The 25,931-nt window shown below is 41.0% G+C and overlaps 1 protein-coding gene across 19 annotated transcripts in view; it reads left to right on the top strand.

The window, feature by feature from the left end:
• Window positions 1-25,931, top strand: part of MCF2L (MCF.2 cell line derived transforming sequence like) — a 278,619-nt gene that overhangs the window by 60,848 nt on the left and 191,840 nt on the right. For 3 of the 19 annotated variants that reach the window (XM_065581006.1, XM_065581007.1, XM_042861422.2), the window contains exon 1: window positions 4,831-4,909. The exons of the other annotated variants lie outside the window; for them this stretch is intronic. In XM_065581006.1, the coding sequence (XP_065437078.1) occupies window positions 4,858-4,909 (52 nt within the window). In that variant the 5' untranslated portion in view covers window positions 4,831-4,857. Of the gene's footprint in view, window positions 1-4,830; window positions 4,910-25,931 lie in introns of those variants that run through there. 19 annotated transcript variants of the gene reach the window in all.

The raw sequence follows: 25,931 nt of genomic DNA, 5'->3' as shown, positions 1-25,931 counted from the left end.
AAGGAGTCAACAAGTCCATCTGATCTCCTGAAATCTGGAAATCCTCACGGAGAATTTCTTGGACATGGTGTTCCATGGCACATCCTGTTTCAAAACAAACGTCAGATGTTAATAGACAAGCTGCGTGTGTGTTGTGTGCTCTAACTCATGACCCAATAAACTCAGAAATATAACTGTTACCGAACCCTACTATTACTATGGATCTTTTTCCCCTTGCCAGGGGACATTCTTAAATAGATGTCAGATATATGAAATCTCTATCCTACGGCAAGCTTTACACATACAGTATTTATAATATAAAATTAATCTTGCTACAAAAACGTGGTAAAGGGAATAAAGTTAATCTGTTTAAATAAATAAACCCAAAGCATGCATACATAAATTGAGATGTTGTAGGCCTATTAAACTTGGAATTACTATATGCTGTTAAACTTTGAATAAATTAATATCTAAATAAGGGGAAAAAATCCATAAGACTGCTGAGAAAGACCTGATACATTGAGGAGTATCTCTTCTCAATTCATTTTATTACTCCATGCCCTACTTACCTTTGTATTAACTGATTTGTCACCACAGGGATCCATGTATTTTCCTGGAAAGGACAATTTTCTTTTTGCCAGCGACATGGTGTTGTAGAAATTAAATTTATTTAGCACTTTGCTTGTGCTAAATAAAATAAAATAAGAAACAACTTTACAAAAATGAATGTTTATTCTTTACTTATTTTAGAAGCAGAAATTTGAGAGAAAGCAAATCATTTTAAAAAAAATGTTAAAATAACATGAAGGTTTTGAGATACAGCAAAAAGGCTGGACATTTGCACTCGTGAGAATGATTAGGTCACTGTTCTACTTCTTACTGTTTATAGAGGATCACGTGAATGGCAATATCTAGGCAGTCAGTTGAGTTCAAGGAGGATGCAGTAACAGCTTTAATTCTGGAGTGTTCTTGCTCCATGTATAGTTAAGCTAGATCTTTATCACTTTAATTATTTGAAGGTCTTATCTTTAATATTTTGTTTTACATATGCACATATTAGAATCTAATAATATTTTGCTCTTGCATAGCACTTTTGATCCATAGATCTCAGACTTTATAAAAAGAAGGGATCATTCCCCTTTCCCAGATGGGTAAACTCAGGCATAGGGAGATGAAGTAACTTCCTCCAAGGTGTCGTGTGTCAAAATATGCCGAGGAACTACACTAGTACAAAGGGGCTGATCCTGGCCCAATGAAAAGCAAAACTCCCAATGATGTCGATAAAAGCAGGATTGATTTCAGTGGAAAAAAATATGGAAACAATATATTTTTTATTTGATTTTTATATACATCCATCCTAAAAAGTTGATACCCAGCTGAGAGGAATGCATTAAGCATGATGTATTAGTTAAAAAATGTGGTATGACAGTCACCTGCTTTTTCTTCAAGAACCAATACACCTATACAGACTTTCTTTAAACTGCAGGCATGTGTGAATGCTATAAGAAGCAACATAGCTCTGGTAAAGCATGTCCTATTATTACAAAGCAAACTTCCATTGACATGTATCAGAAAAAATGGGAGAAAGTGCTAGTAGGTAATCTAGCATTTCTCATTGCCAATGCAGAATTGCTTCCTTCGGTATAGTCTCCAGCACTTTTGCCCCAGTTTTAAAAATTTCAAGTGATCAGGCATCTATCGCTTCCTCTGGGAGACCATTTCAGTTGAATAGATTTCACCATAAGGACTCCTAAAATAGGTGTTTGTAGCCTGAAAAACTTGCTGTGCAATATAAATTGTAATGTTGACTTGACACATGCTAAGGGCCTTATTTTGCATTCCAAACTCCTGTTAGCTTAAGAGAAAAGCTGCCAGAAGCTGGGAGCAGACCATGAGATGGATCACTCCCCTGTTCTGTTCATTCTTTCTGAAGCACCTGGCATTGTACGCTGGGCTGGATGGACCATTGGTCTGACCCAGTATGGCCGTTCTTATGTTCTTAGAAGTTGTTGGTGTTCTAAGAATGTGCGGTCTCCTCCTTATATTTTATAAAGTAAAGCAGTAGGTGCACATGCTCAATTTTTTTTTTTTTTTTTTTGTAGATTGTGTATAATGGGATTCAATCTAGTCTTTTCATAGTTAAGGTTGAAGCCATGTTATATTATAAGCGTTAGTTTTAGCTATTCCATCCCCAGCCCAATTATTTTGGTTAGCAACATTTTTTTGACTGAAAAATGCCAGATTTGCTCCAACTGCTAAAGAGAAATTCTTTGCACAATTTAAAAAAAAATGAAATTTTGGGGTCTTCTGGGTAAGTAGACCCGACCTTCCCACACTATAAAGCTGTCCTTGCACCTTTGAAAAGCATCAGGGTATGCTCTGGGCAAAATTTCAGAGGAGAAAGGTGCCCCTTGATGGTATATTGTGTTTAGAAGACAACAGGCTAATCTCATAATGAGCAGAATTGGGGACGATTTCTTACAGATCTAGCTATCATTTCTAAATTAGATCAAAGATAGAAAGACCAGGGTAATACAGAAGTTTTATTGTAAAACCAGTACAGTATATTGTAACTTGAAATGAAATGTAATATCTTTTCTCTGTCAGGAAAAGATAAGTATATAAACAAAATTTTGAGAACTCATTGTCTTTTTATTGTCTGTAGCTCAAAAGTTGCTTATTACTATTCCTTCAAATTTTCCACACAGCTACATCTCTTATAATTAGTGTAGCTAATTAAAAAGTCTTATTTTCAAAGTATCTAAAGTTTTAGGTCCCTCTACCCTTTAAAGAAATGAGCTTGATTGTAAAACTTCTAACTTTACATTTTTTAAATAACATTAAAATCTAGGACATAAGTTAATTATTGGTTTTTAAAATATTTATGAAATGTGGTTATAATTTGGCACACTGACAGGTATCTTAAGTATCCTTAGGGCTTTATATGCAGGGCAAGGAGAAGTGGAGAAAAAATGTATCTACTGCAACATTTATGCAAGTTGATCTTTGGCTAGCTGGAAGAAAAGGGGCATTGTCCCTTTAAGGGCCCCCTGACAGCAGGTGGGGAGAAAATGAAAAGTTTATGGGGATGGACAGGAAGGGAGGAAGAATTTGAAGCCAGGTCAGGACAGGGTCACTGCATTGCCCTTCCTGTTGACCAGAAGAGTGGAGAGGTATTTATACCCCATGCAGCCACAAAGAGGCCCTCTTGATCAGGATTTGGCACAGTGGCTGGTATCTTACAACTTCCAGGGCTTTACAACGCTTATGCAGAGCAAGGAGAAGTGAGAGCCTTGCAAACAATTCTGATGTGTGTCAGAGCAGTGAAAAGGCAATAGGAGCTAGAGGGCCCAGGACTGAAGAGCGAGACAGAGATAGCGAGCCAGGAACTCCATGGAGATCTTAAGTTCTACAGTGGGCCAGTAGTTTTAATAATAATTTATAAAAGGCAATAGGCTGAAAAATATGAGTAAAAGTTAAGGTTGCTACTGTGTGTGTGCATATACTGAGGAATGCACAGTTAGGGAGTGGAAAAAGCAGTTGGTTGGAAATGAACAGTTAAGAAAAGGCTGATAAATATTCAAATGCACCATTAGGTCAGCAATCTCTTGAAGAAATGTACATATGTGAAATACTGTGGTGCACATTCCAAAAACAACCTTACTCTAGCCCCTTATAGCTACCCATTATCCATTTATTAGGGTTCAGTTGCATCATAAGTGAATACACCTTGACTCCTTTCATCTTCCTGTGGTAAATAAGTAACTTGATTAGACAAGCACCCAAGAAAAGCATCTCATACTTAGGATGGCACAAGGCAGTATGATTGCAATTGATAGGATGAAAGTAAGGAGAGAATTTAGCTGAATATAAACAAAAGCAAGCATCCTGACAGTGAGATTTATTAGACTGTGGAATAGTCTCCCAAGGGAAGTAGTGGAAGTCATTGCTTGTGACTTTAAAAAGAAGACTGGATACATGCACTGAAAATGAACGTCTGGGAACAACCATATGGAGGTAATGTAATGGACTAGGTGACTTAAATCTTGTCCATCTCTAATGTCTATGAATCCAGTGCCATAAAGTCAGACATTTTGGATTCCTGAAAATAGAGATGTAGAGGATAAATGGGCTGTTATCGGACAGGATTTTAAGAGCTAAGCTCATCCAAACTATCTTGAAAATGGTTCTAATATCATTGGGGATTTTTTTTAAGCAAACACAGAGGACGTCAGGCACAAATGCAAAAAGTAATGTTTTAACTATAACTAGAAGAATGTAAATATATTGTGGAGGCTAGTACAATTTTATTGCCCTTCTATCTGCAATGAGTGAATTTTCCTACCTAGCAGTTGAATTGGCAAGAGGGTAAAATGAAGACTAATGCTCACTTAAGAAAGAGAATACTGCTTTGTTCAGGTTTGCTGAATTGCTTGTTTAAGCTCATAGGCTTGCTGTTTCCAAAATGTGCTGTTGCTTCAGTGCAGCTCTCCCCAGTGCTTGCTTCAGTCTGATATAGAGATTTGTGCTACTGTCTCATCAGTGCTTCACATTAATTTTGACATTTAATAGTGATGCTGCAGACAAACCAGTGCACAGAGGAGAGAGAAGTTTTAAGTGATCCTGAGGTAATTAACATTCACGACTCTGGCTTGGAGCAGCATCCGCCAAGCCTATGCATTGCAAGGGGGTGGGAGGGAGTGTGCACTCACACCTCCTTTTGTGCTGATAGGGGATCTGTGTGGAGTAATTGAAATGCAGGGCTGTGAAGCACTGCTGTAGTTTTTTTTTTTTATTTATTTCTGGAGCAGGGGGAAACATGTTTGCTGTGGATCTTTTTTGTTTTACCAGAGAATATGTTTGCTGAGAATTGAAGAAATGGCCCTAGAAGAATTGGTGCAGAGATTAAATGCGGTTTCCCAGTGCACTGGTAGGAGGAGCTGCTGGTCTGAAATAATGTTTTGTTGAAGCTGTCAATGAATGTATAGGTTTTTTTAAGTAAATCCCTGTGACTTGAATAGCTTTATGTTCAGCTGTGTTAATGAGAGAGAAAATGTTTGAGTTATTCACATAAGACTGACTTGTATTTAAATGGACACTCCTTATTTTTAGTAACATTTCATTATGTTTAGAAAGGTTTTAGTTATTGGAAATTAATGAAGCCAGGTTTAGAAAGATCCTGTTGAATAGGTTCCTATTCTTAGATAACTGCTGGCACAGTCAAATAGTATAAACCAGTCTTGAGTCTTTTGCAGTTCAGACCAAGCTGCAGCTACGGAGTGGGGGGAGCTGTAAAGCAGGCTTTAAAAAGCTGATATGTGCAATGAAAATCTAAGGCACAGCAGCTCTATTTTAGGTAGTTCTAAATTGCACTTCCAGGAGGATGAAGCCATGACTCCATTAATCATAGCAAATTCAGTGGTGCATCTGAATAGGAGTAAAACCTGCGGCAAATATCTGTACATGGTTTTAGGGTTATAAAAAGATTAGTGTGATTTATGACTACTGCTTAGTTTTTTTAAAGGTTTCTGAAAATTTAAATATTTAGTATTGGGTAGCAGCATATAATGTTTCGATCTGTGGTTGACTTGAGGTCCAGGTGAACTTTGGTGGGCAATTGTTTATGCAGAAATGTGAACATATTATAGAATCTACAACATACACCGCTTCATAACAGATGTAATGGTTATCTTGAAAGTGCAGGGAAATATTTTTTACATCCTTTGAAAATATATATATTTTGCTAGTTATTCTTAGGCAGTTGACAGATGTTGCAAGTTTTGCATTTCCTTGTCATCCAAAGTATACTGGTGGGTTCTTGATACAGAAATTTATCATTCCTTGCGAATATTGAAATTTGAAGGATTTATTTTCTTGGGATAAACAACACTCTCTCATTCCCAAGGAATGAATATAGTATTTTTCATTATTGCATATTGTCCTTTTCACTTTTAATCTGATAGAAGGAGATAATTTTCAAGATGGCTGACACTGTTTTCCACTGAAGAGATTAAATACCAAATTTGAAATATACAGATGAGCTGCATCAATTTTATTGACTAGAGGGAGTGCTAGTTTAATAAAAGGTATTTTAAGGGAAAGATAGTTTAATAAGATGAGCACAAAACATTACAGTATAAGAATGTAACTGTACCCATTGTTTTCTACTTGGCTTACTTCTCACATGCCTGTTTTCACCAGATATCTTATCTCTCTGTTTGGAAAAATTGGGTTCTCTCTCAAATTCACAGGAATTTCTTTTTTTATTGCCTCTCTTGATTTAGTGTGGGTTTTTGATAAAACAAAAAGCCTTTGACTTATTTTGTGTACTAGTCATCTAATAGCATAAGATGCTATGCAGTAACAAAACTGTTAGCTTGAATAATTCCTGTACTAAAAATGTTTCTTTCCCTCTCCGTCGTGGCTGTATGTTGTCTAGGGTATGACCAGCTATAAAGCATACCTTACATCAGTGATGCCCAATGTTTATCAATATAGGCAACAGACTTGTGACTTGTATGGGAGGTTTTTCTTCCTGAACTTCATTGAGGCTGGGTGCTGGGCAACCTGGGCACATTGACAGGCACATTTCCCAACCATCCAGCTGTGTGCACCCTAACCCACAAGACTGCAAGTGGCTCCCAGCCCTAGTTTCTCACACCGGGGCAGGCACTGACTTGTATTGCTAATAATTATTTATGCAAATATATATATTTATCTGAAAATGGGGTGGTACTTTAAGTAGAATGACACCTTCATGGTTATATGATTTAGCTGTACATGTGTGCTCTCTCTCTCTCTCTCTCTGCATTTCTAAAGTGCCAATCACTGTAGTATCTAGGAACAGTGTTAGCAAAAAATACCCCTGCATCCTCTTTTTTTTTTTGCCTTCCATGAGATTGCATTTGTAGGTAACCTTACTTCAGCTGTAGTACTATTTAAACCAAGCTTTGATTTTTTTTTTATCCCCTTTTAATTTTTTCCTTAAGACTGATTTATTGTAGCCTTCTTGAAGGGCTCTGTTGGCCAGCTCCTATTTTTTGCATTGTGCTCCTTGAGTAAAGTCAACCACTCACATGACTTCCATTATCACCCTCTATTCACTGACAAACTTAATTACTGCAGAGTTAAGGTTGCACAGTGGTGTCTCATGCCCTTTCAGGAAGTCAAGTTCAGCAAAACTCAAACTTCTGTAAACCAGGAAATCTAAAGTTATGGTGCACACCCATGTAACTGTAACTCTGCCCCCTAGAGTTGGAAATAGTCACCGGGAATTTATCTGCATCCACTCCAGCTGCATTCACCATGGTAAGTGCAAGTGTAGGGAATGGTGGAGGGATTAGCTGGAGCAGCTTGGAAGAGCTGTAACTGTGATATGAAGCAATCTGGGGGACGGGGAATGTGAAGCCCTCTGACCCCCTATGTGTGTGATCAAAGGAAAGAGGTGGAAGTGTATCTTGAGAGATCCAGTATGCCTTATTTCAGCACTATGTTGTGTCAGTAGCAGGGCACAGGGGTCTTCTTTCCCTGGGGATTGTCAGCAGTGAGGTGGAAGATGAATGTGATCTGTGGGTTTAATGAAGGGTAAGGGAAAGTATAGTGTTAGATGGCATCATGTCCCAAAGGGTGAGGAAATTGTAAAATTTTGCAGATTTGGTGGTCTTTTTGTGGAGTAAGCTAAGGGAATGTCTACAGTTCGAGCTGGAGGTGTAATTTCAAGCACGGGTAGACATATGCATGCTAGCTTTGGTTGAGGTAACATGCTGATAATTTTAGCATAGCTGCAGCAGTGCAGGTGGCAGGATTGGCTAGCCACCCCAAGTACAGTCCCACCCAGGACCCTAGGTACTCACTCAGGCGGCTACTCCATCCAGCTGCCTGCACCGCAACAGCTACACTTCTGTTTTTAGCAAGTTAGCTCTATCAAACCCAGCGTGCGTACATTTATCCTAGCTGAAATTTATACCTCCAGCTCACAGTGTTAGACATATTATAAGAGTTGCTTGCACCTGTGGGGGTGCTCTGCCAGGCTTCCATGGAGGTCTGGTCTTGACTTGCTGGGAATGCGGCCTGCATATCCCTGTCAATGACAGTCAAGCAGGGGGAACCACCAGGTGTGAGACGTGTGTCTGGTGGAAGCAGGCAAGAGAGCTGCAGGAAGAGGTGGCTCATCTGTTTAGCATCTGGGAGTGTGAGGACTTCATCAGCTGGAGACATGTGGGATGGAAGATACTAGCTGACTATAGATAACTATAGCAGCACCAGAGGAGGAAGGAGAACGGTCTGCTTTGTGAGGAGGAAATCCGCTGCTGGTCACCTCAAACATTAGACAGTTCACCCCACACCTAGGTCCCCTGTCCATCAAGGTGAAGAACTGTATGCCATACTGGCAACAGGAGGTGAGGAGCAGACCCAGTAGCTGAGGAGGAGGAGGAGCCATTTGCCCCCATGACTGGGAGGCTGATGGCTGCTGCACCCAAGGGGAGGAGACAGAGTGCTGGTGGTCAGGGACTCCTTCTTAGGAGAATGGAGGCATCTATCCGCCAGCCTGATGTGATGTCCCAGGAAGTGCGCTGCATGCCTGGAGCCTGCATCCAAGATATTACAGAAAGGTTGCCATTGCTCATCCATCCCTATGATCACTACCCCATGTTGCTCTCCCCTGTGGATCTGACCCTGAGCAGATCGGTAGGGACTACTGTCTCTGAGCACAAGGGTGAAGGGGTTGGGGTGCAAGTTGTGTTCTCATCCAGACCCCTGGCTGAGGTCAAGGCCCAGGCAGGGATGCGCTCATCCTGGAGAGGAATGCATGGCTGCACAGATGGTGTCTATGGGAGGGTTTCAGCTTTCTCAACCATGGGATGCTATTCCAGGAAGAACATCTTTCTGGGAAGAAACGGGGTCCACAAGACCAAGAGGGGAAAAGAGCATCTTCATGCACAGACTCGCCAACCAAGTGAAGACGGCTTTAAACTAGGTTCAAATTGGGCAGGTAAATATAAAAAAGGTTACCTTAAGAGAGTATTCTGGTGATAAAGAGAATATGCATATCAGATAACAGAATATCTGTAGGAAAGTGTAATCTTCAAGCCCTGGGCAAAAAGTGTAAGTTACACTGGCAGCATGATCTTAAAGGCATCATTTATCTTAAGCTGACAAGCCAGAGAGCTAAAAGTAGGAGGAGTTCAGAAGGGACATGTGACATAGTGAGATGGAATAGAGACATACAATTTTGTTGCTGCTGAGTCAGACTGAAGACTTTTCTGTACAAGATTTTCAGGTATCTGAAACAATACATTTTAATGGGAGATTTGAGCCTGCTTCATAGAATCTGTCTGACAAGTGTATGTTTTATTTTGGTTTTAGTTCATGATTTCTTTTCTCTCATCCTATTGTGCCAATAAAATCTGCTTTTAAGACAACTTGGATACTGTTAAGTGGATCAGTAATTGGTGGGTCTTGTGAAGAGTGACTGAATTTAAACTTAGGGAAAGACAGAATCAGCAATGAGTTTTGGCCTGAGTACAAAGTCAGGAGCAAAGGATTTTGTGATATCCAACCCCAAACCATGTTACTGTATATGGAGGCTGGCACTAGCCAGTGAGAGTATGGAGAGATCCAGATAATCTGAATAATCCAAATAATCTAGGCCAGAGTGTAATATTTCTAAGGTGCAGGCAGAGATTGATAGACCACTTCCTTGCAGAATGTCTTCCTTAAATAATTACATGACAACATTTAATGTAAGAGTAACCACTTTTGAGGATCACTGTCTAACTCTCTTTCTGTCAGTAGCCTGATTTCTTATTTAAATGTTGTACCTGGAGTAAAATAAGATTTGGAGAGTAAAACATGCTAAGGTGATTGGTGTCACTGAACAGCATTGTTACCATAGAGCACCTAAACTCAATCACCTTAGTCTTTCGGCTTTCACTGTGCTCCATTTTTGTTGCAGTCGTTGTATCTACAGCACTTCTTGTGACCCCCAACAACTGGTCATATCCCAATTAATTTAAAGGGAGGATTATTTACAATAGAAATTAGAGAGAGAATCGAACTCCACTGAAATGAAGCAGAGTAATAAACTTGTCTGATTCTAGAAATAACACTCACCAGCTAAATTCTTTGCATTTAAAAACATTAAATACTTACAGTATGTCTATAAACAGCCCTGTCTGACTTCCAGAGTGGGCAAAGTCCCTTATTTTGATTAGTATCTTATCCCAGATGGTCTCATGTCTATCTGTGTATTACAATCTTTTAACACATGCCACACCACTCTTTCGCTGGCTGCTTTTCAAATCCAGTTTCAAACCAAATTTTGGGCAGTGTAACGTTCTTGCAAAACCTGTTTAGTAGGTAACTCCTATCTCTCTTCTTTCTTGGTATTTCTTTCTGTACTCAGCGCTATGGTGCCTGAGCGTCCTGCTGCTATGGTGGGAAAGCTATGCCAAACATAAGGGCCTTGTATCTTGTCAGGAAGGCAGCAAGTTTTAGGGATCATTCTTAGCATTCACATGAGGGAGTTCCATAGCCAAGCAGAGGCTCGCTCTGCTTCCATTAATCTTGTTGGTGTCATAGTCTTTTCTCTCCTAACTCTCAATGCTTGTGCACCAAGAACCTGGCCAACCATCTTCTGTTAATGTCAGTGTTGAGATTAGCAACTTTGCTAATTCTACCTTGCTACTTAAAATCCATTGACAATGTTTTTCCAGTTTCCTTTGGAAGAATTATGGGTTTCCATTATTTGTATGCTCAATCACAGGTTTTAAATAAAAAAAATTTAAACCAACACACAATGATTCCTAAGAGCTTAATATTTGGGCCCATTGAATTAAATGTTCATTGTTAAGCTTCTTCTCTACAATCTCCCCATCCTTCCCCCAAATTTATACAGTGCTTGATTTTCACTTTGATTTAGAAGATAATCCTATCTGTTTCTCTGCTTCAGTAACCTTATTTTCTCTTAATCAGTTTCTTTGAAAACTGTAGACTCAGAGCTGCTCTGAGAACAGACAAGACAGGAAACAAGGTGATTATTTTTAAGAACAGCTCCTATCCTGTGCTGCTGGGGTGGAGGGGGGGAGGAGAGGAGGAAAGGAAGAGTTGTCTCAATATGATGGGTGAAGGTATCTTTAAATATAGACTTTTTTTTTTAATTGAGCGGTATGACAGGAACTTAAGGTTGTGTAAGGAATACAGCTCAAAGAAGAGCACCATTATTTTCATATCAGGGGAGTGGAAACATTTACCAATTTCTATTTTAATTTTGCAGTGTGCTTCACAGATTTCCAGTTGATTGTATCAGTGAGAGATCCCTTCCTGTTCTTAAGAACTGACGGGACAGGGAACAAACGTTTCTACATCCTCCTCCTCCGCCGATCTAGTGTTTGGGCACAAGAATGATTACTTTAGGTTTAGATTGATGTATTTAACTTCCTTCTTTATTTTTCTTTTAGTTAGCCATTGTAAGATGCTGATCTAGTGCTGAATTAAATAAACACTCCAGCTGGCATCTGTGATGATTTGCTTAAAGACCCTGAAAAATTGTTGCTGGGGGCTTATGTGAGCTCTGTGCTGTAGAACAGAATTCATTTAATCATAACTGCTAAGTTTTATGTAGCGCCATGTGTCACGTATTATGCAAGTTACTTAATTAGCTAATTTGCATACGTCATTAAATTTGACTATGACCACAAACATCAGTGTTGAAAACACTGTGGATTTAGTGGTGGTGAGAGGGTGTTTGAGACTACAGTTCCCGTACAGGGTTTCTCCCGAGAGATAGAAGCCGGTGTGGGGAGGCAGGACCTTTATTCCTTGCCCCGCTAAGTTCAGGCAAGGATTTGTGGAGAGCCAGAAGCAGCTTGGGGGAGAAATAGCAATAACTAGGGCAGTCTGATGCAGGGGAAGCACAGGTGGCTGCTGAACTACTTCCACAAGTAATCCCTTATCTCCCCTCTCCCTCCCTCCCCACCCCCGCATTGGGGCATTGATGCTGCCATTATGCCACCACCTTCTCTCGGCTGCTCCATGTGGACAGGAAAGTCAGGGAGAGCGGAGAGCACCAGACGGGAGGCAAAGAAGGTCTCTGGATTCGTCTGGTGCCATATCAACCCCTGCTGGTGACCAGGCAGGACTGCAGCCCAAAACTGATTGCTAGCTGAGTATGTGACATCCACCATGTGCTGCAGGAATGATATTGGGGCAGCCTGCATGTCATTCTCTCACCAGATGCATGACACTTGGCAGGTCTGTTAAATTAGCCATATGATCTTTATTAGGGACAAACCTAGAACTCTGCAAAAAAAAAAAAAAAAGATGCACGTGGAGAGGGAGGGAAGGAAAAAGATACTCCCTTCTCAAGGCAACAGAGCAGCCATGGAGGAATTCCATAGAGACTGCTTCAAGTCAATAGCTGAAGTAGCCTGTGTGGGGCCTTGAAGGTACGTTTGCACCACAATTTAAGCCCAAGGTTCGAACTCAGGCTCAAGCCTAACCCTTCCTTCCCTCTACACGCAAATTGCACCAACCCAGGGCTCAAACCCAGGGTCCCATGACCCCATGGGGATGGAGGGGCCACGCCTGAGTCAAGCCAGGTCCCAGGACTATTGCTTTGCAGTGTAGACACAGCTCCACTGGACTTATGCTCTGGAGGTCCGCCCAAAGTATCCCACAATTGTACGGGCCAACTTTTGGACAGTCAAGTTTGGTGGACAGTCAGATTTTCCCACACTGCACCATCACTTTGCATAATGAACCCAAAGCTCGCTGTGCTACTGATTTATATTGGAGTATGAGTTAGTAAGGAAAAAGTTATGAAAAGTGTCAGTTTGTTCTCTGACACCATTACTGCTGAAACAGAAGGCTGTGAACATGATCATTAAATGTATGACTTCTTAATTGAAACAGCTTAGTTTTAACGCTAGGCAGCAATAAAAAAGGTAGTGATTAAAGGATGTTCTCAGGATAAAATCCTATTTTAAAAAATATGAATGTGTCACAAATAACACATTAAGTGAATTTTAAAAACAATCTTAATTTGCTTTTCACTCTTTGCTTGCTATTAGTTTGCATTTTGTATTTTGTGCAGACTGTAAACTAGGTTTCTAATTATTTTTGCTTTGATTCTGTCAACGCTAGAGAATATGGGCATTGGCAGCATGGTTGCAACCACCTAACATGCTGTTAACCCACCATGTGTCCACATGCTGGTGTGTGCATTTGACTGAAGTGGAAGGAAGTGGTAGGGAGCAAATGACTGAATTCACGGAAGTACTACTAATAAAAGATAATTGTTCTAAAATTAAATGTGCATATGGTACGTGAGAGTGCTGGGACTAGAGCTTCCTGAGGCACTAGCTCTTTCTCTATCCCTCTCCCCTCAAAGAGGGTACACAGGAGGTGGGGGGCCATAGCTCTCCATCCCTCATACCAGCCAGTGGAGTTAATTACCATGGAGAAGACCGCTCACTGCATCCTTTTTTAAGGTTGCACAGCAGGCATGAACTATGTGCTGGGGAGATTTGCAAGGCATTTTGACTAGAGCTGGTCAAAAAATGGAAAAGCTTCACACGAAAATGTTTTCCTTTTTATTTTTATTGTCAAAAAAAATTCCAAATTAACATTTTATTTTGGACCGGCTGTAATTGTGACCTGAATGCAGATCTGAGCATATGTGGCACAATCCAGCTGGTAAATAAATCTTTAGTATAGGAAATGCTTGATTGACTTTACGTATGATATACTACCTGACTTCCTCAATTTATTACCTTTTCCCTGCCACAACTGTCCACTATGGATGCCTTAAGATAGATGTCCCTATTAGGTTAACAATTTAAATAACCAGGATTTTCAGGCAAAATGAGAAACAAATAAAAAATGAATCCTGTGGCACCTTACAGACTAACAGATGTATTGGAACATAAGCTTTTGTGGGTGAATACGCATTTCGTCAGACGCAAAATAATGGTATTATCATTCCATGTGGGGCAGGACTTTCATAATCACTCACTTGTGACGTAACTCTGATCCCACAGAAGTTACTGAGTTTCATCATTGATCTCATTGAGAGCAGAAAGAACAGGAGTACTTGTGGCACCTTAGAGACTAACAAATTTATTAGAGCATAAGCTTTCGTGGACTACAGCCCACTTCTTCGGATGCATATGAGGGGTAGCCGTATTAGTCTGAATCTGTAAAAAGCAACAGAGGGTCCTGTGGCACCTTTAAGACTAACAGAAGTGTTGGAGCATAAGCTTTCGTGGGTGAATGCCCACTTCATCAGACGCAAGATGAAGTGGGCTGTGACGTTGTGCAGTCTATATGGTTTTATAAAAATATGATAAGTGAATATAATGTAACTGGAATATGCTTCATGCAAAAGGTCTCTTGTTAGGTATCATTACAAAGTTTATAATCTACTGAGTGTGATCATGCTATTTGTATAAATGTACCACTCTTGTATCTAAAACTAGAAATATGAAATAACTCTGAGGGCCTATTGTAATTATGTAAAGTGTGGGCCATTAATGATGGTTTGGAATCTTGATGACTCCCATTAACCAGGACCATTGTCTGCAGATAGCTGTGTTTACCTGTTAGTCTTCCTGTATATGTGTGCTGGCAAGTGGGCAATGAAGTCTTGCAGTGACATGTGATCATGTCACCTGGAATCCATCTTTAACCTGGTGCTTTTCCAGTGAGGGGGGTGTGGAAACCCAGAGGGACAAAGGGTTCCCGCCTTATGCAAAAGATATATAAAGGGGTGGAAGAGAACACAAAGGGGAGAGGAGCCATCATGAAGAATCCCCTAGCTATCACCTGAGCTGCAACAAGAGCTGTACCAGGGGAAAGAATTGTGCCCAGGCCTGGAAGGTGTCCAGTCTGAGAAAAAACTTACTGAAGCATCTCTGAGGGTGAGATTATCTGTATTCAGTTTGATTAGGCATAGATTTGCACATTTTATTTTATTTTGCTTGGTGACTTACTTTGTTCTGTCTGTTACTACTTGGAACCACTTAAATCCTACTGTCTGTATTTAATAAAATCACTTTTTATTTAGTAATTTACTCAGGGTATGTATTAATACCTGAGGGAGCAAACAACTGTGCATATCTATCAGTGTTATAGAGGGCGAACAATTTCTGGGTTTGCCCTGCATAAGCTTTATGCAGGGTAAAACGGATTTATTTGGGTTTAGACCCCATTGGGAGTTGGGCATCTGAGTGCTAAAGACAAGCACACTACTGTGAGCTGTTTTCAGGTAAACTTGCAGCTTTGGGACAAGTAATTTAGACACTGGGTCTGTGTCTGGAGCCAGACGGGAGTGTCTGGCTCAGCAAGACAGGGTGCTGGAGTCCTGAGCTGGCAGGGAAAATAGAAGCAAGGGTAAACTTTGCACATTGGGAGGCAGCTTCCAAGGGGGTTTCTGTGATCCAACCCGTCACATGGGCATTCACCCACGAAAGCTTATGCTCCAATACTTCTGTTAGTCTTAAAGGTGCCACAAGACCCTCTATTGAGAGCAGAGTTACACAAAACTGGAGCACTTTGAAAATCCCATGCATTGTGTAATAGCATGTTGTATATGTGTCATATTTACTCAGAAAACTTATCACTGCTGAGTGCAGTCATCCACAGCACTATGATTGAATATAGGGATTGTGTTTTTTATATATAATATATAAAACGCACACACACAATATCTGCCAGAAGTATGCATGGTACTTTGTAGATGAGCCATACTTGACAGGAAGGAAATTGAAATCTAAATTAGACACAACAAAAGATGAAAACATCAGACAAGGATGTACGGTCTGGAAATGTAGGATAGTCGTCACATAAAATAAGGTCACGAGCATTTGATTTTACATAATCTGCATTGTGATTTTGGTTTTAGGGTTTTATTTTTGTGAGGGTTGGAGATGGAAGGCTTCCTGAGTGAAGTGGGTTTCAAATAGGTACACCTCTACCCCGATATAAACGAATTCGGATATAACACCGTAAAGCAGTGCTCGGGGGGGGGGGGGGGGCGGGGCTGTGTGCCCCGGTGGACCAAAGCAAGTTCGATATAACGCGATTTCACCTATAAGGCAGTGAGATTTTTTGGCTCCCGAGGACAGGGTTCTATTGGGGTAGAGGTGTATTTGAAAGACCAAAGAGAAATTAAGTGACACATGGGATTAGGGAGGTCTACGAATTGCAGTGGGCTACAGGGGATTAAATACAGTAGTACCTGGGTAAGGAGGACCCAAAGGGACCATAAAAGAAAGAAGGCACGGTGAATGTGTGTCAAAAGATGGGAGGAGAAGGAGTTAAGGTAGCCTCACTTGACGTGTTGGAAGTGGGAAATATGAGGGACATCTCTGTCTAGAAGCACAGAATGGAGGGTTGGGAGAAGGATAGGAAAAAAAAGAATGTCAGCTATTTTGTTCCCCATACCACCAGAAAGGCCAGGTCTAGATTACTGTGGTAAATCGATTTAAGCTATACTACTTCATTATGTGAATAATGTAACTGAAGTTGATGTAGATAGATACATTTACCATGGTGTCTACACCACGCTATGTTGACGGGAGACGCTCTCCTGCCGATTTCCCTTACGCTTTTCGGGGAGGTGGAGTACAGAAATAGATGGGATAGTGCTCTGCCATCGACTTAGTGGGTGTTCACCAGATCTGCTAAATCGATGCCACTGCATCAATTGCAGTAGCACTGATTCAGCTCCGTAGTAAAGACATGCCCAAAGAAACTGATAAGCTCTTAGTCTAAGGTGGGGAGGGTACAAGTGGATGAATAGCTCTAGCATTTCATGCTCTTTGTGGTAGTTCCTTTTTGGCTCTGTATAAAGCTGAATAAAAAGAGTTTGTCAATATTGTCACTGTTGTGTCATGCCCCTTTAGGTTCCTCTTTGTGCCCTCATTTGTCTTTCCATGACACCATTATGATGATCACGTGTCACCTGGATACCCAGGCAGTGGCCTAAACTGTTCTCTGCCTCGCTCAGGGTTAGAGTTTGGTCTTACTCTGTCAGCTTTAATAAGTCATGAAATAGAATTTTTGTTCCAAGATTGCTACGTTATTCACCTTTGTGACATTTTTTTTTTTTTTTTAATAAAACTGAATGGAAAGTGGCATAAAATATCACCTTTGAAATTGCTCAGTGTGATTTAGTATAATGTAGAACTGCGGGGTACAACATGCTTCTGAAAATTTGGCCACTTCATTTAGGTTTGTAAATATGTACTGTGCTTTTTTTGAAAGTCTGGGCCTTGCTATCTACTTGCAATAATGTGCTTATGTGACCTACTGAATTTTCTTTAGCTAGCAATTAGTAAATCTAGAGAACTTTGAGGGTGGTGTGGAAGAAACCTGTATTGCATTCAGTCTCCACGGTCTATAATGTTGCCTCTATAATCATAGAATCATAAAAATGTAGTCCAGCCTCCTGCTCTGAGACAGGGCCAAGTGAACCTAGACTATCCCTGATAGGTGTTTGTCTAATGTGTTCTTAGTAACCTCCAATCATGGGGATTTCCCAGCCTCCCTTGGAAGCCTGTTCTAGTACTTAACTATCCTTATAGTTAGGAAGTTTTTTCTAATATCTAACCTAAATCTCCCTTGCTGCAGATTAAGCCCATTCTTTCTTGCTCTACCTTTAGTGGACATGGAGAACAACTGATTACCATCCTCTTTATAACAGCATTTAACATATTTGTAGACTGTTATTAGGTCCACCCTCAGTCGTCTTTTTCTCAAGACTAATCATGTTCTCTTTTTTTAACTTTTCCTCATAGGCCAGATTTCCTAAACCTTAAATCACCTTTGTTGCTCTCTCCAATTTGTCCGCCTCTTTCCTAAAGTGTGGAGCCCAAAACCGGACACGGTATCCAACAGAAGCCTCCCTAGTGTCAGGTAGAGCAGGACAGTTACCTCCTATATCTTGCTTACACACTCCTGTTAATACACCCTAGAATTATATTACCCTTGTTTAGCAACTGCATCACATTGTTGACTCGTATTCAATTTGTAATCCACTATAATGCCACCCACCCCCTCCTTTTCTGGAGTACTACTGGTTGTCCAGTTGTTCCCCATTTTGTAGCTGGGCATTTGATTTTTTTTTTCTTCCAATGTGTAGTACTTTGAACTTGTCTTTACTGAATTTCATCTTGAGTCTAACTAGGACTGAGATTGCATGAAAGACTATTATGTCAAAAGATGTACAATTAAAGGATAAGACAATGTAGATGGTTCATTTTCTTAAGCACTTGGAGAAGAGGAAGGTGATCAAGAACAGTCAACATGGATTCACCAAGGGCAAGTCATGCCTGACCAACCTGATTGCCTTCTATGAGGAGATAACTGGCTCTGTGGCTATGGGGGAAAGGGGTGGATGTGATATATCTTGACTTTAGCAAAGCTTTTGATACAGTCTCCCACCGTATTCTCGCCAGCAAGTTAAAAAAGTATGGATTAGGTGACTGGACTATAAGGTGGATAAAAAGCTGGCTAGATTGTCGGGCTAAATGGGTAGTGATCAACGGCTCGATGTCTAGTTGGCAGCCAGTATCGAGCAAAGTACCCCAGGGGTCGGTCCCGGGGCCGATTTTGTTCAACATCTTGATTAATGATCTGGATGATGGGATGGATTGCACCCTCAGCAAGTTTGCAGATGACACTAAGCTGTGGGGAGAGGTAGATACACTGGAGGGTAGGGATAGAGTCCAGAGTGATCTAGACAAATTGGAGGATTGGGCCAAAAGAAATCTGAGGTTCAACAAGGACAAGTGCAGAGTCCTGCACGTAGGACAGAAGAATCCCATGCACCACTACAGGCTGGGGACTGACTGGCTAAGCAGCAGTTCTGCAGAAAAGGACCTGGGGATTACAGTGGACAAGAAGCTGGCTATGTGTCAGCCGTGTGCCCTTGTTGACAAGAAGGCTAATGGCATATTGGGCTGCATTAGCAGGAGCATTGCCAGCAGATCGAGGGAAGTGATTATTCCCCTCTATTTGGTACTGGTGAGGCCACATCTGGAGTATTGCGTCCAGTTTTGGGCCCCTCACTACAGAAAGGATGTGGACAAATTGGAGAAAGTCCAGCGGAGGGCAACAAAAATGATCAGGGGGCTGGGGCACATGACTTACGCGGAAAGGCTGAGGGAACTGGGCTTGTTTAGTCTACAGAAGAGAAGAGTGAAGGAGGATTTGATAGCAGCCTTCACCTACCTAAAGGGGGATTCCAGAGAAGATGGAGCTAGACTGTTCTCAGTGGTGGTAGATGACAGAACAAGGAGTAATGGTCTCAAGTTGCAGTGGGGGAGGTCTGTCGGATATTAGGAAAAACTATTTCACTAGGAGGGTGGTGAAGCACTGGAATGGGTTACCTAGGGAGGTGGTGGAATCTCCATCCTTAGAGGTTTTTAAGGCCAGTCTTGACAAAGTCCTGGCTGGGATGATTTAGTTGCGGTTGGTCCTGCTTTGAGCAGGGGGTTCGACTAGATGACCTCCTGAGGTCTCCTCCAACCCTAATATTCTATGATTCTATGAACCCTTCCCGTATTTAATTGGTAGGCTGAGTTGATTGTGTGGTTAACTGGATTTTTGTATGGCTTGTAATGTAGTTTTTATTTTCTATGGAAGCTGTTCAACTCTGGCTGTTTCAGAAGAGGCTTTTTTTTCTTCTTGGTTTACGTTAAAACCTACATATTAGTGTTGTGTTGTGTTTTTTTTTAGAGCCTATTTCATTTTCTTATTGCATTTAATATAGTGATTTTAGACCCCAATACTGCAACAGGCTCCAGGCAAATGGACTCCTGTGCCCACATGAAGCCAGTTGTGAGATTGGGGCCTTAGGCTTCTTTACAGTGCCAATCACTGGAAGGGTCCAATTCAACTCCCACTGAGGTAATTGAGAGTCTGATCAACTTTGTGGGGAGTTGGATCAGGTCCTAAGTGCTTCCCTGGTAAAAGAAATTTGCAATATGTGGACTTTGAGTTGTCGTCTTGTTCTCCACCTAACCTTTACAATTGAAGGAGACTCTAATTTTATAAGATAAAAGATGTCACTTTATAAGATATAAAATCCCAATGCAAATTATTTTAAACCAGATTTAACTTTAGTGTTATTGTATAAATTAATAATCGCTTGTATTTTATATAGCACCATTTGTCCAGAATCTTCCCAAAATTCTTTACGTACCTTACACAAATATACAAGGGCAGTGCACTGTTTAACATCTTTGGCAACACTCTAAAGCTGGCAGTGAAGGTGAGTAACTTACTTAACTGAAATTACAGGGAGAATTTAAAAGGACAGAATTGTGGTTACCCAATTTGGAATTTGCTAATTTCCAGGTTTGTACTCAGTGTGTGAGTAAATAGTGTGGGTGTAACGAGCAAACTACCTAGTCTGGGTATTGTGCTTCAGCATCCGTATTCTTATCTGACAGTCGCACAGAATCTTAAATGACCTTGGATAAGGCACATTTGAAATCTTGTCTGAAGGAATAAGTCTGTGACAAGATGGTGATCCATGAAGACATGGCTGAAAGCTTTTGTACAGTGTTAGTAAATGCTTTATTTTTTAGTAAGTACGATTTATTTATTTATTGTTCTGAGCCAGTACGTTTTTTGCCCTCTTTCTCACGCAGTGGTGATAGGGTATATGTCAACAGAGTTTGTACAGATTGTTACATTAATACAAAACACAGATATTAAATGGGGGAGAAAAACCTTGAAAGTATTAATGCCTAAAGAAACCGAGAGGTATAATAAGAGTGGACTTTAAAATGTCTAATTATTAAATTAGATATAACTTTGAAATTCGTTTCAGCAAAAATGAACATTGTGGTTAGAGGTAACATGAAGAGGTATTATGTTATGGAGCATGGTGGTGGTGGTAGTTGTTTCTGTGTGATGCTGGTGCGGTCACACCTGCCATCACAATACCAAAATGCACTGCTGTTCTGTCTGTCTTCTACGTGGGTGCAGGGAAAAGGCTTTCTGCACCTTCTCTTGATTCCGACACCTTTGCACATCTGTGTCCAAGCAGCCACAAGATAATTCTAATTATCAAAGTAAAACAGAAGATAATTTACTAACTATTTATACAGTTCCTTATAAAGGTAGTTTCAATAACTGTTCTTTACATGCAATGTATGCAGTTTTTTGCAGTGTGTAAAATATTTTATTGCATTTTACTGGTGAGGAACCCTATTTTAGATTTGAGCCATACATTGGCACCTATAGATATCCTAGTTATAGGTTTACCATCTGTCCTGGTATGACCAAGACAGTCCTCATTATGTCATGGTTGCATTAGAGTCCATCAGATACCGGCTGTGCTTTTTTATTACCCTGCATAAAAAGCCATGGAGTTGGGGAGAATTTTTTAAACTGTGAAATATTATACACACACCGATTTGATTACGAGTCATCTTTTGGAACTGTAGTACTTTGGTCTCCTAAATATTTAGCAGTTTCCACTGGTTATTAAGTTTTTATTTATTTTTAATTCCTGATGAGGGAAAATGCAGTTGATGTCAGAATGAAGATATTTTTATACATACTTAGCCTTGGGCATGCCATTAGCTCCTAATGTAATATAGAGGGGGACATTTGAATTTGAATTTAGAGCTTATTCAAGTTGTCTGGTTTCTTCTTATGGTTGTGATAATCCCTTAAATCATAGACCCAAGAAGTCCATGTATATCTGAAAGTTAATGAAAAACAGGCAGGATATATGCAGTGTAGTCTGAGTCAGACTTCCTGTTTTATTCCATACTCACTGATTTGCTATGCCCTCCGCCGGGCCATGCACTTCCCTCCCCCATCCCGTGTGCCTCAATTGACCCATCTATGAAATGAGTGTAATAGTACCTATTTTGTGGAGGTGCTGAATCTTAATTCATTTTTGCTGAGCTTTTTGACATCCTTAGATAAAATTAAAGTCTCTGATCAAATCAGTAAATATAATATCAAATTAAGAGATAATCTACTGATACCAGGGGTGTGTGTGTGTGTGTGTTTTCTATAGGGACCAGTCTTGCATTGATAGGGTATGGATTAGATCACCTAAGTGATGATCTTTTTCTATCTCTGTTTTCTGTAAGATACTAGTCAGTAAAATGTCTTTAAACGCTAGTCAGAGTACCGTATCCTTCCCACATGTAATTCAGCTATACCAGGTGACAAGTTTCTGAAAGCTTCAATACTTCAGCATCATTTAAAGAATACATCATTAATATTCTTTAAAAGTCTGAATTTGAGAGAGAAATCACAGCAGGGGATCCCAAGCATGATAAAATCTCTCTTAATGACAGAGGGATGAACTAATTATTACTTTTTCACAGGGTCTTGAGAGAGATAAGATATTTTCTGCCAAGGTGGTTTTATTTACAAGGGGGGGCAGGTTAAGAAACTTCAGTTTACCCATATTGCGACAGAATATACAGTTCTTTTAAAAAAAAAAAAATTGTGCAATTGGGTCAATTTCACCAGAATTTCATTTTTGGAGAAAATGGGAGTAAAAAGTTTGTGACAACATTGAAACATCCTGGAATGAAACATTTTGATAATTCATTTTGAAACTACTTTTCATTTTGAATTTATTTAAAAAATTGTATTCTATTACAATACAAAATAAATAAAAATCAAAACATTTTAGTTTTGTCACAATTAAATGTATTGATCAAACTAAAACTTTTTTCCCCAGAATTTTCTTTCATGAAGAACTTTAAAATTGTTGTTTCTTCAAGTGTTTGCTCCTGTCAATTCCATGTTAGGTGTGTGCATCCTGCGTGCACCGTTGCCAGAGATTTTACCCTCAATGATATCTGTCAGGCTGGCTGTAGCGTCCTCTGGTGCTGCACGCATATGCGTTGGTATAAGGGATGCCACTGGCCACACTCTCTCAGTTCCTTCTTACCACCTGTGATGGCTGCTGGAACTACTCTTCTTCAGCAAGACTTCTTCTCGGTGGTTTTTGGACTCTGTTTTCATAGTTTAAGTATAGTTTAGTGTGTGTGTGTGTGTGTGTGTGTGTGTGTGTGTGTGTGTGTGTATATATATATATATATATATATATAGATAGATAGATAGATAGATAGTTGATATGGAAAGGGTTCTCTAATACTATCGTTGATGGGCTCTTTGCCCCCAGGGCCAGGCGTGCCCTGGGCCTCAAACCTTGTGTTTCCTGTGGCAAGCCCTAAGCCCATGAGTGACCCACACTCCAGTTGTCTGAAGTGTTTGGGAGAAACTCACGTGAGAGACTGGTGCCCGATATTTGTCAGGGCTTTCAACCCCACATTGAAAAGGACAGAGATGAGACTGAAGGCTGTCCTAATGGAAGCCTCTCTCAGAGCCAAGCCGCTCTGATTCTGAGCCAAGCCACTCTGATTCTACACCAAGCACTTCAGCCTTGGTACAAAGGGCTCCTCCAGCACTGTGCATTTCCCAGCACCGTTCCCCATCTCCGGTGTTGAGGAAGAAGTACAAAAAGCATCTCACTGACGGAGGGCACTCACTGGTGCAGAAGGAGGAGAAACATGGGGAAGGCAGTGGGGTGCAACCCATGCTGGGCCACTCCTCCACCCCCGGTCCCACAGTGGTATTGTCAACTCTGCCCGTCCAGTACAGGAGACTCTGCCAATGCCTGGAAGCAACCGCGGCACCAACGGATTGCTGGTACCATCAATCCCCGAGGCCTTTTTAGCAGCCAGGGACTTATTGACACTCCCACCGATTCTGATGGAACAGCCACTGGCTTCAACCACTGTGAACAGAAGAGCGCGGGGCTCCGAGCACCGGCATTGGGCCTCCTGGGACCTTCTAGGAGCGAGCTGACCATGATACCATCTTCGACACCGTCTCTGATCCACTTGCCTCACCGAATGGAGGTAGAGAGGGGTACCGCCCCACTGTGGTCACCTTGGGAGGACTCTTCATCTGAGTCTGAGGTGGCATCCTACATCCAGCCTAAGGGCCACTACCGGTACCTGTCCTATGTACGGCTGTACCTCCGTATGGGTCCTTCCTCCTGCACCTGTCCAAGTGGGCAGTGGCCATACTGGAACCTTTGGGGGTTTTCCCCGGTACTGGGTCCTTCTTCCCCCTGGTCTTGCTCAGCGCCTTCTGAGAGGCGGGCTACTGCTCCTCCCCACTTGGCACCAGACCCTGACTCCAGTACCAACACCGGTACCAATGTTCAAGATGTGGCTCTTTCGACATTGAGGCTAAGGAAGAGGAAGAAGCCCCTCCTCTGGTACAAGCCTCTTCCTTTTTCCTCCCCAGATAAGAACAGCTTGGGGTTGAGTAGCTCACTTCCATCAGGACCTTCTGAAGCAGATAACCGCTAACCTGGGGTTAGAGACTGAGATCCTTAAGGAATCATCCTATCGCCTTAACAACATTCTGGCTGCATCAACTCCTTCTAAAGTGGCCTTACCCATTAATGAGGCTGCAGTGGGTTTGTCAAGGCCCTATGGCAAACTCCTTCTCTGCCCCCCACCTCAAAGAGGGTGGAAAAGAAATATGTGCCAGCCCGCAGGTCTGAAGTACCTAGTCTTCCACCCCGCTCCAGGGTCCCTCGTTGTGTCAGTAGCCAACAAGCGGGCCAGACGGACGCTACCCTCCAAACACAAAGACATGTGAAAACTGGATCTGTCTGGGAGGAAGGTTTATTCAACAAGTCATCTAAAGCTGCATATCTCAAACCAGCAAGCCCTACTGGGGAGATACAACTACTGTCTGTGGGACTCCTTGTCCAAATTCAGACTCTCTACCTCAGGATTTGAGACAGGAATTCTCTGCCCTCTTGGTGGAGGGTAAGAACGTGGTTACTAATCTTCCCTATCTGTTGTTGTTGTTTGAGATGTCATGTCCATTACACGACCCACTCTCCTACCCCGCTATCGGAGTTGGCTGGCAAGGAGGAACTGAGAGGATGCATGGCTGGCAGTGCCCCTGATACTGGCACATAAATGGTTTGCACCAGAGGGCGCTAGAGCTGGCCTGACAGATGCTACTGATGGGAAAATTTCCAGCAACAATGCAAGCGGTGCACGTACACTGAACATGGAATGGACATAAGTAACCCATCTTGAAGAACAACAGTTATGGAAGGTTAGTAACCGTTTTTTATTGCTTAGATTTGAAATGAAGCCACGTTTTGAAATCCTTCACAAAACGGAACTTCCATCCTCTAGTCATCTCTACACATACCGCTTTACAGTAGTTCCTGAAATGGGACTTTCTTATGATATAAAAAGAGTAACTTGCACAATATTTCAATTTAAAAATTCTACATCACATTATACCATGATTGTTCTTCTATTGAAGACATCAAAATCCTTATAAGATCCAAGAATATCTTCTTTTGTATTTACTTCACAAATAACTTATTGTACAGTCACTCATATGCACAATGAATTTGCTTTTATTATTTTAGGTGTTTAAATAACTATTTTATGCTGCTCACCTGCAAAATCTCTGTTGGGTCCAAAATACTATACTCTTAGGATAGAATGTAGCTTCAGCAAGAAGTATTTTAAAGTGATGCTGTCATGTATGTTAAACATAACATGTGATTTGTGTTAGTTTACAGTTTGTTAGAAACCATTTTGGATTATCCTCCTCATTCTACCTTCCCCCTCCACCCCCGCCTTGTTTACAAAAATAAATCAATACATTTCCAAGAGATTGAGGAGAAAAAGCTCAGACCTTGCTCTCGCTGCAAGGTTTTGAATCTGGATTCCAAAAGAAACTTCTTCTTCAACATTTTGGGATGTTCAGTCTCAGAGTTCTAGTTTGGGTCAGAAACTGCACAGATGTTTTTATTGAATTGTGCCCTTAAATTTTTTTTATAAAGGTAAGACGGCACTGTTGCAGCTAAAACTCTGTCAGAGTTGTACTAAAATATATGCTTTAGTTCAGCCAGAAGTTCT

Source organism: Chrysemys picta, chromosome 1 (genome assembly GCF_011386835.1).
Source record: "Chrysemys picta bellii isolate R12L10 chromosome 1, ASM1138683v2, whole genome shotgun sequence".
NCBI classification, from domain to species: domain Eukaryota; kingdom Metazoa; phylum Chordata; order Testudines; family Emydidae; genus Chrysemys; species Chrysemys picta.
The sequence above is the reverse complement of the archived record's forward strand: the minus strand, read 5'-3'. Positions and strand labels throughout refer to the sequence as shown.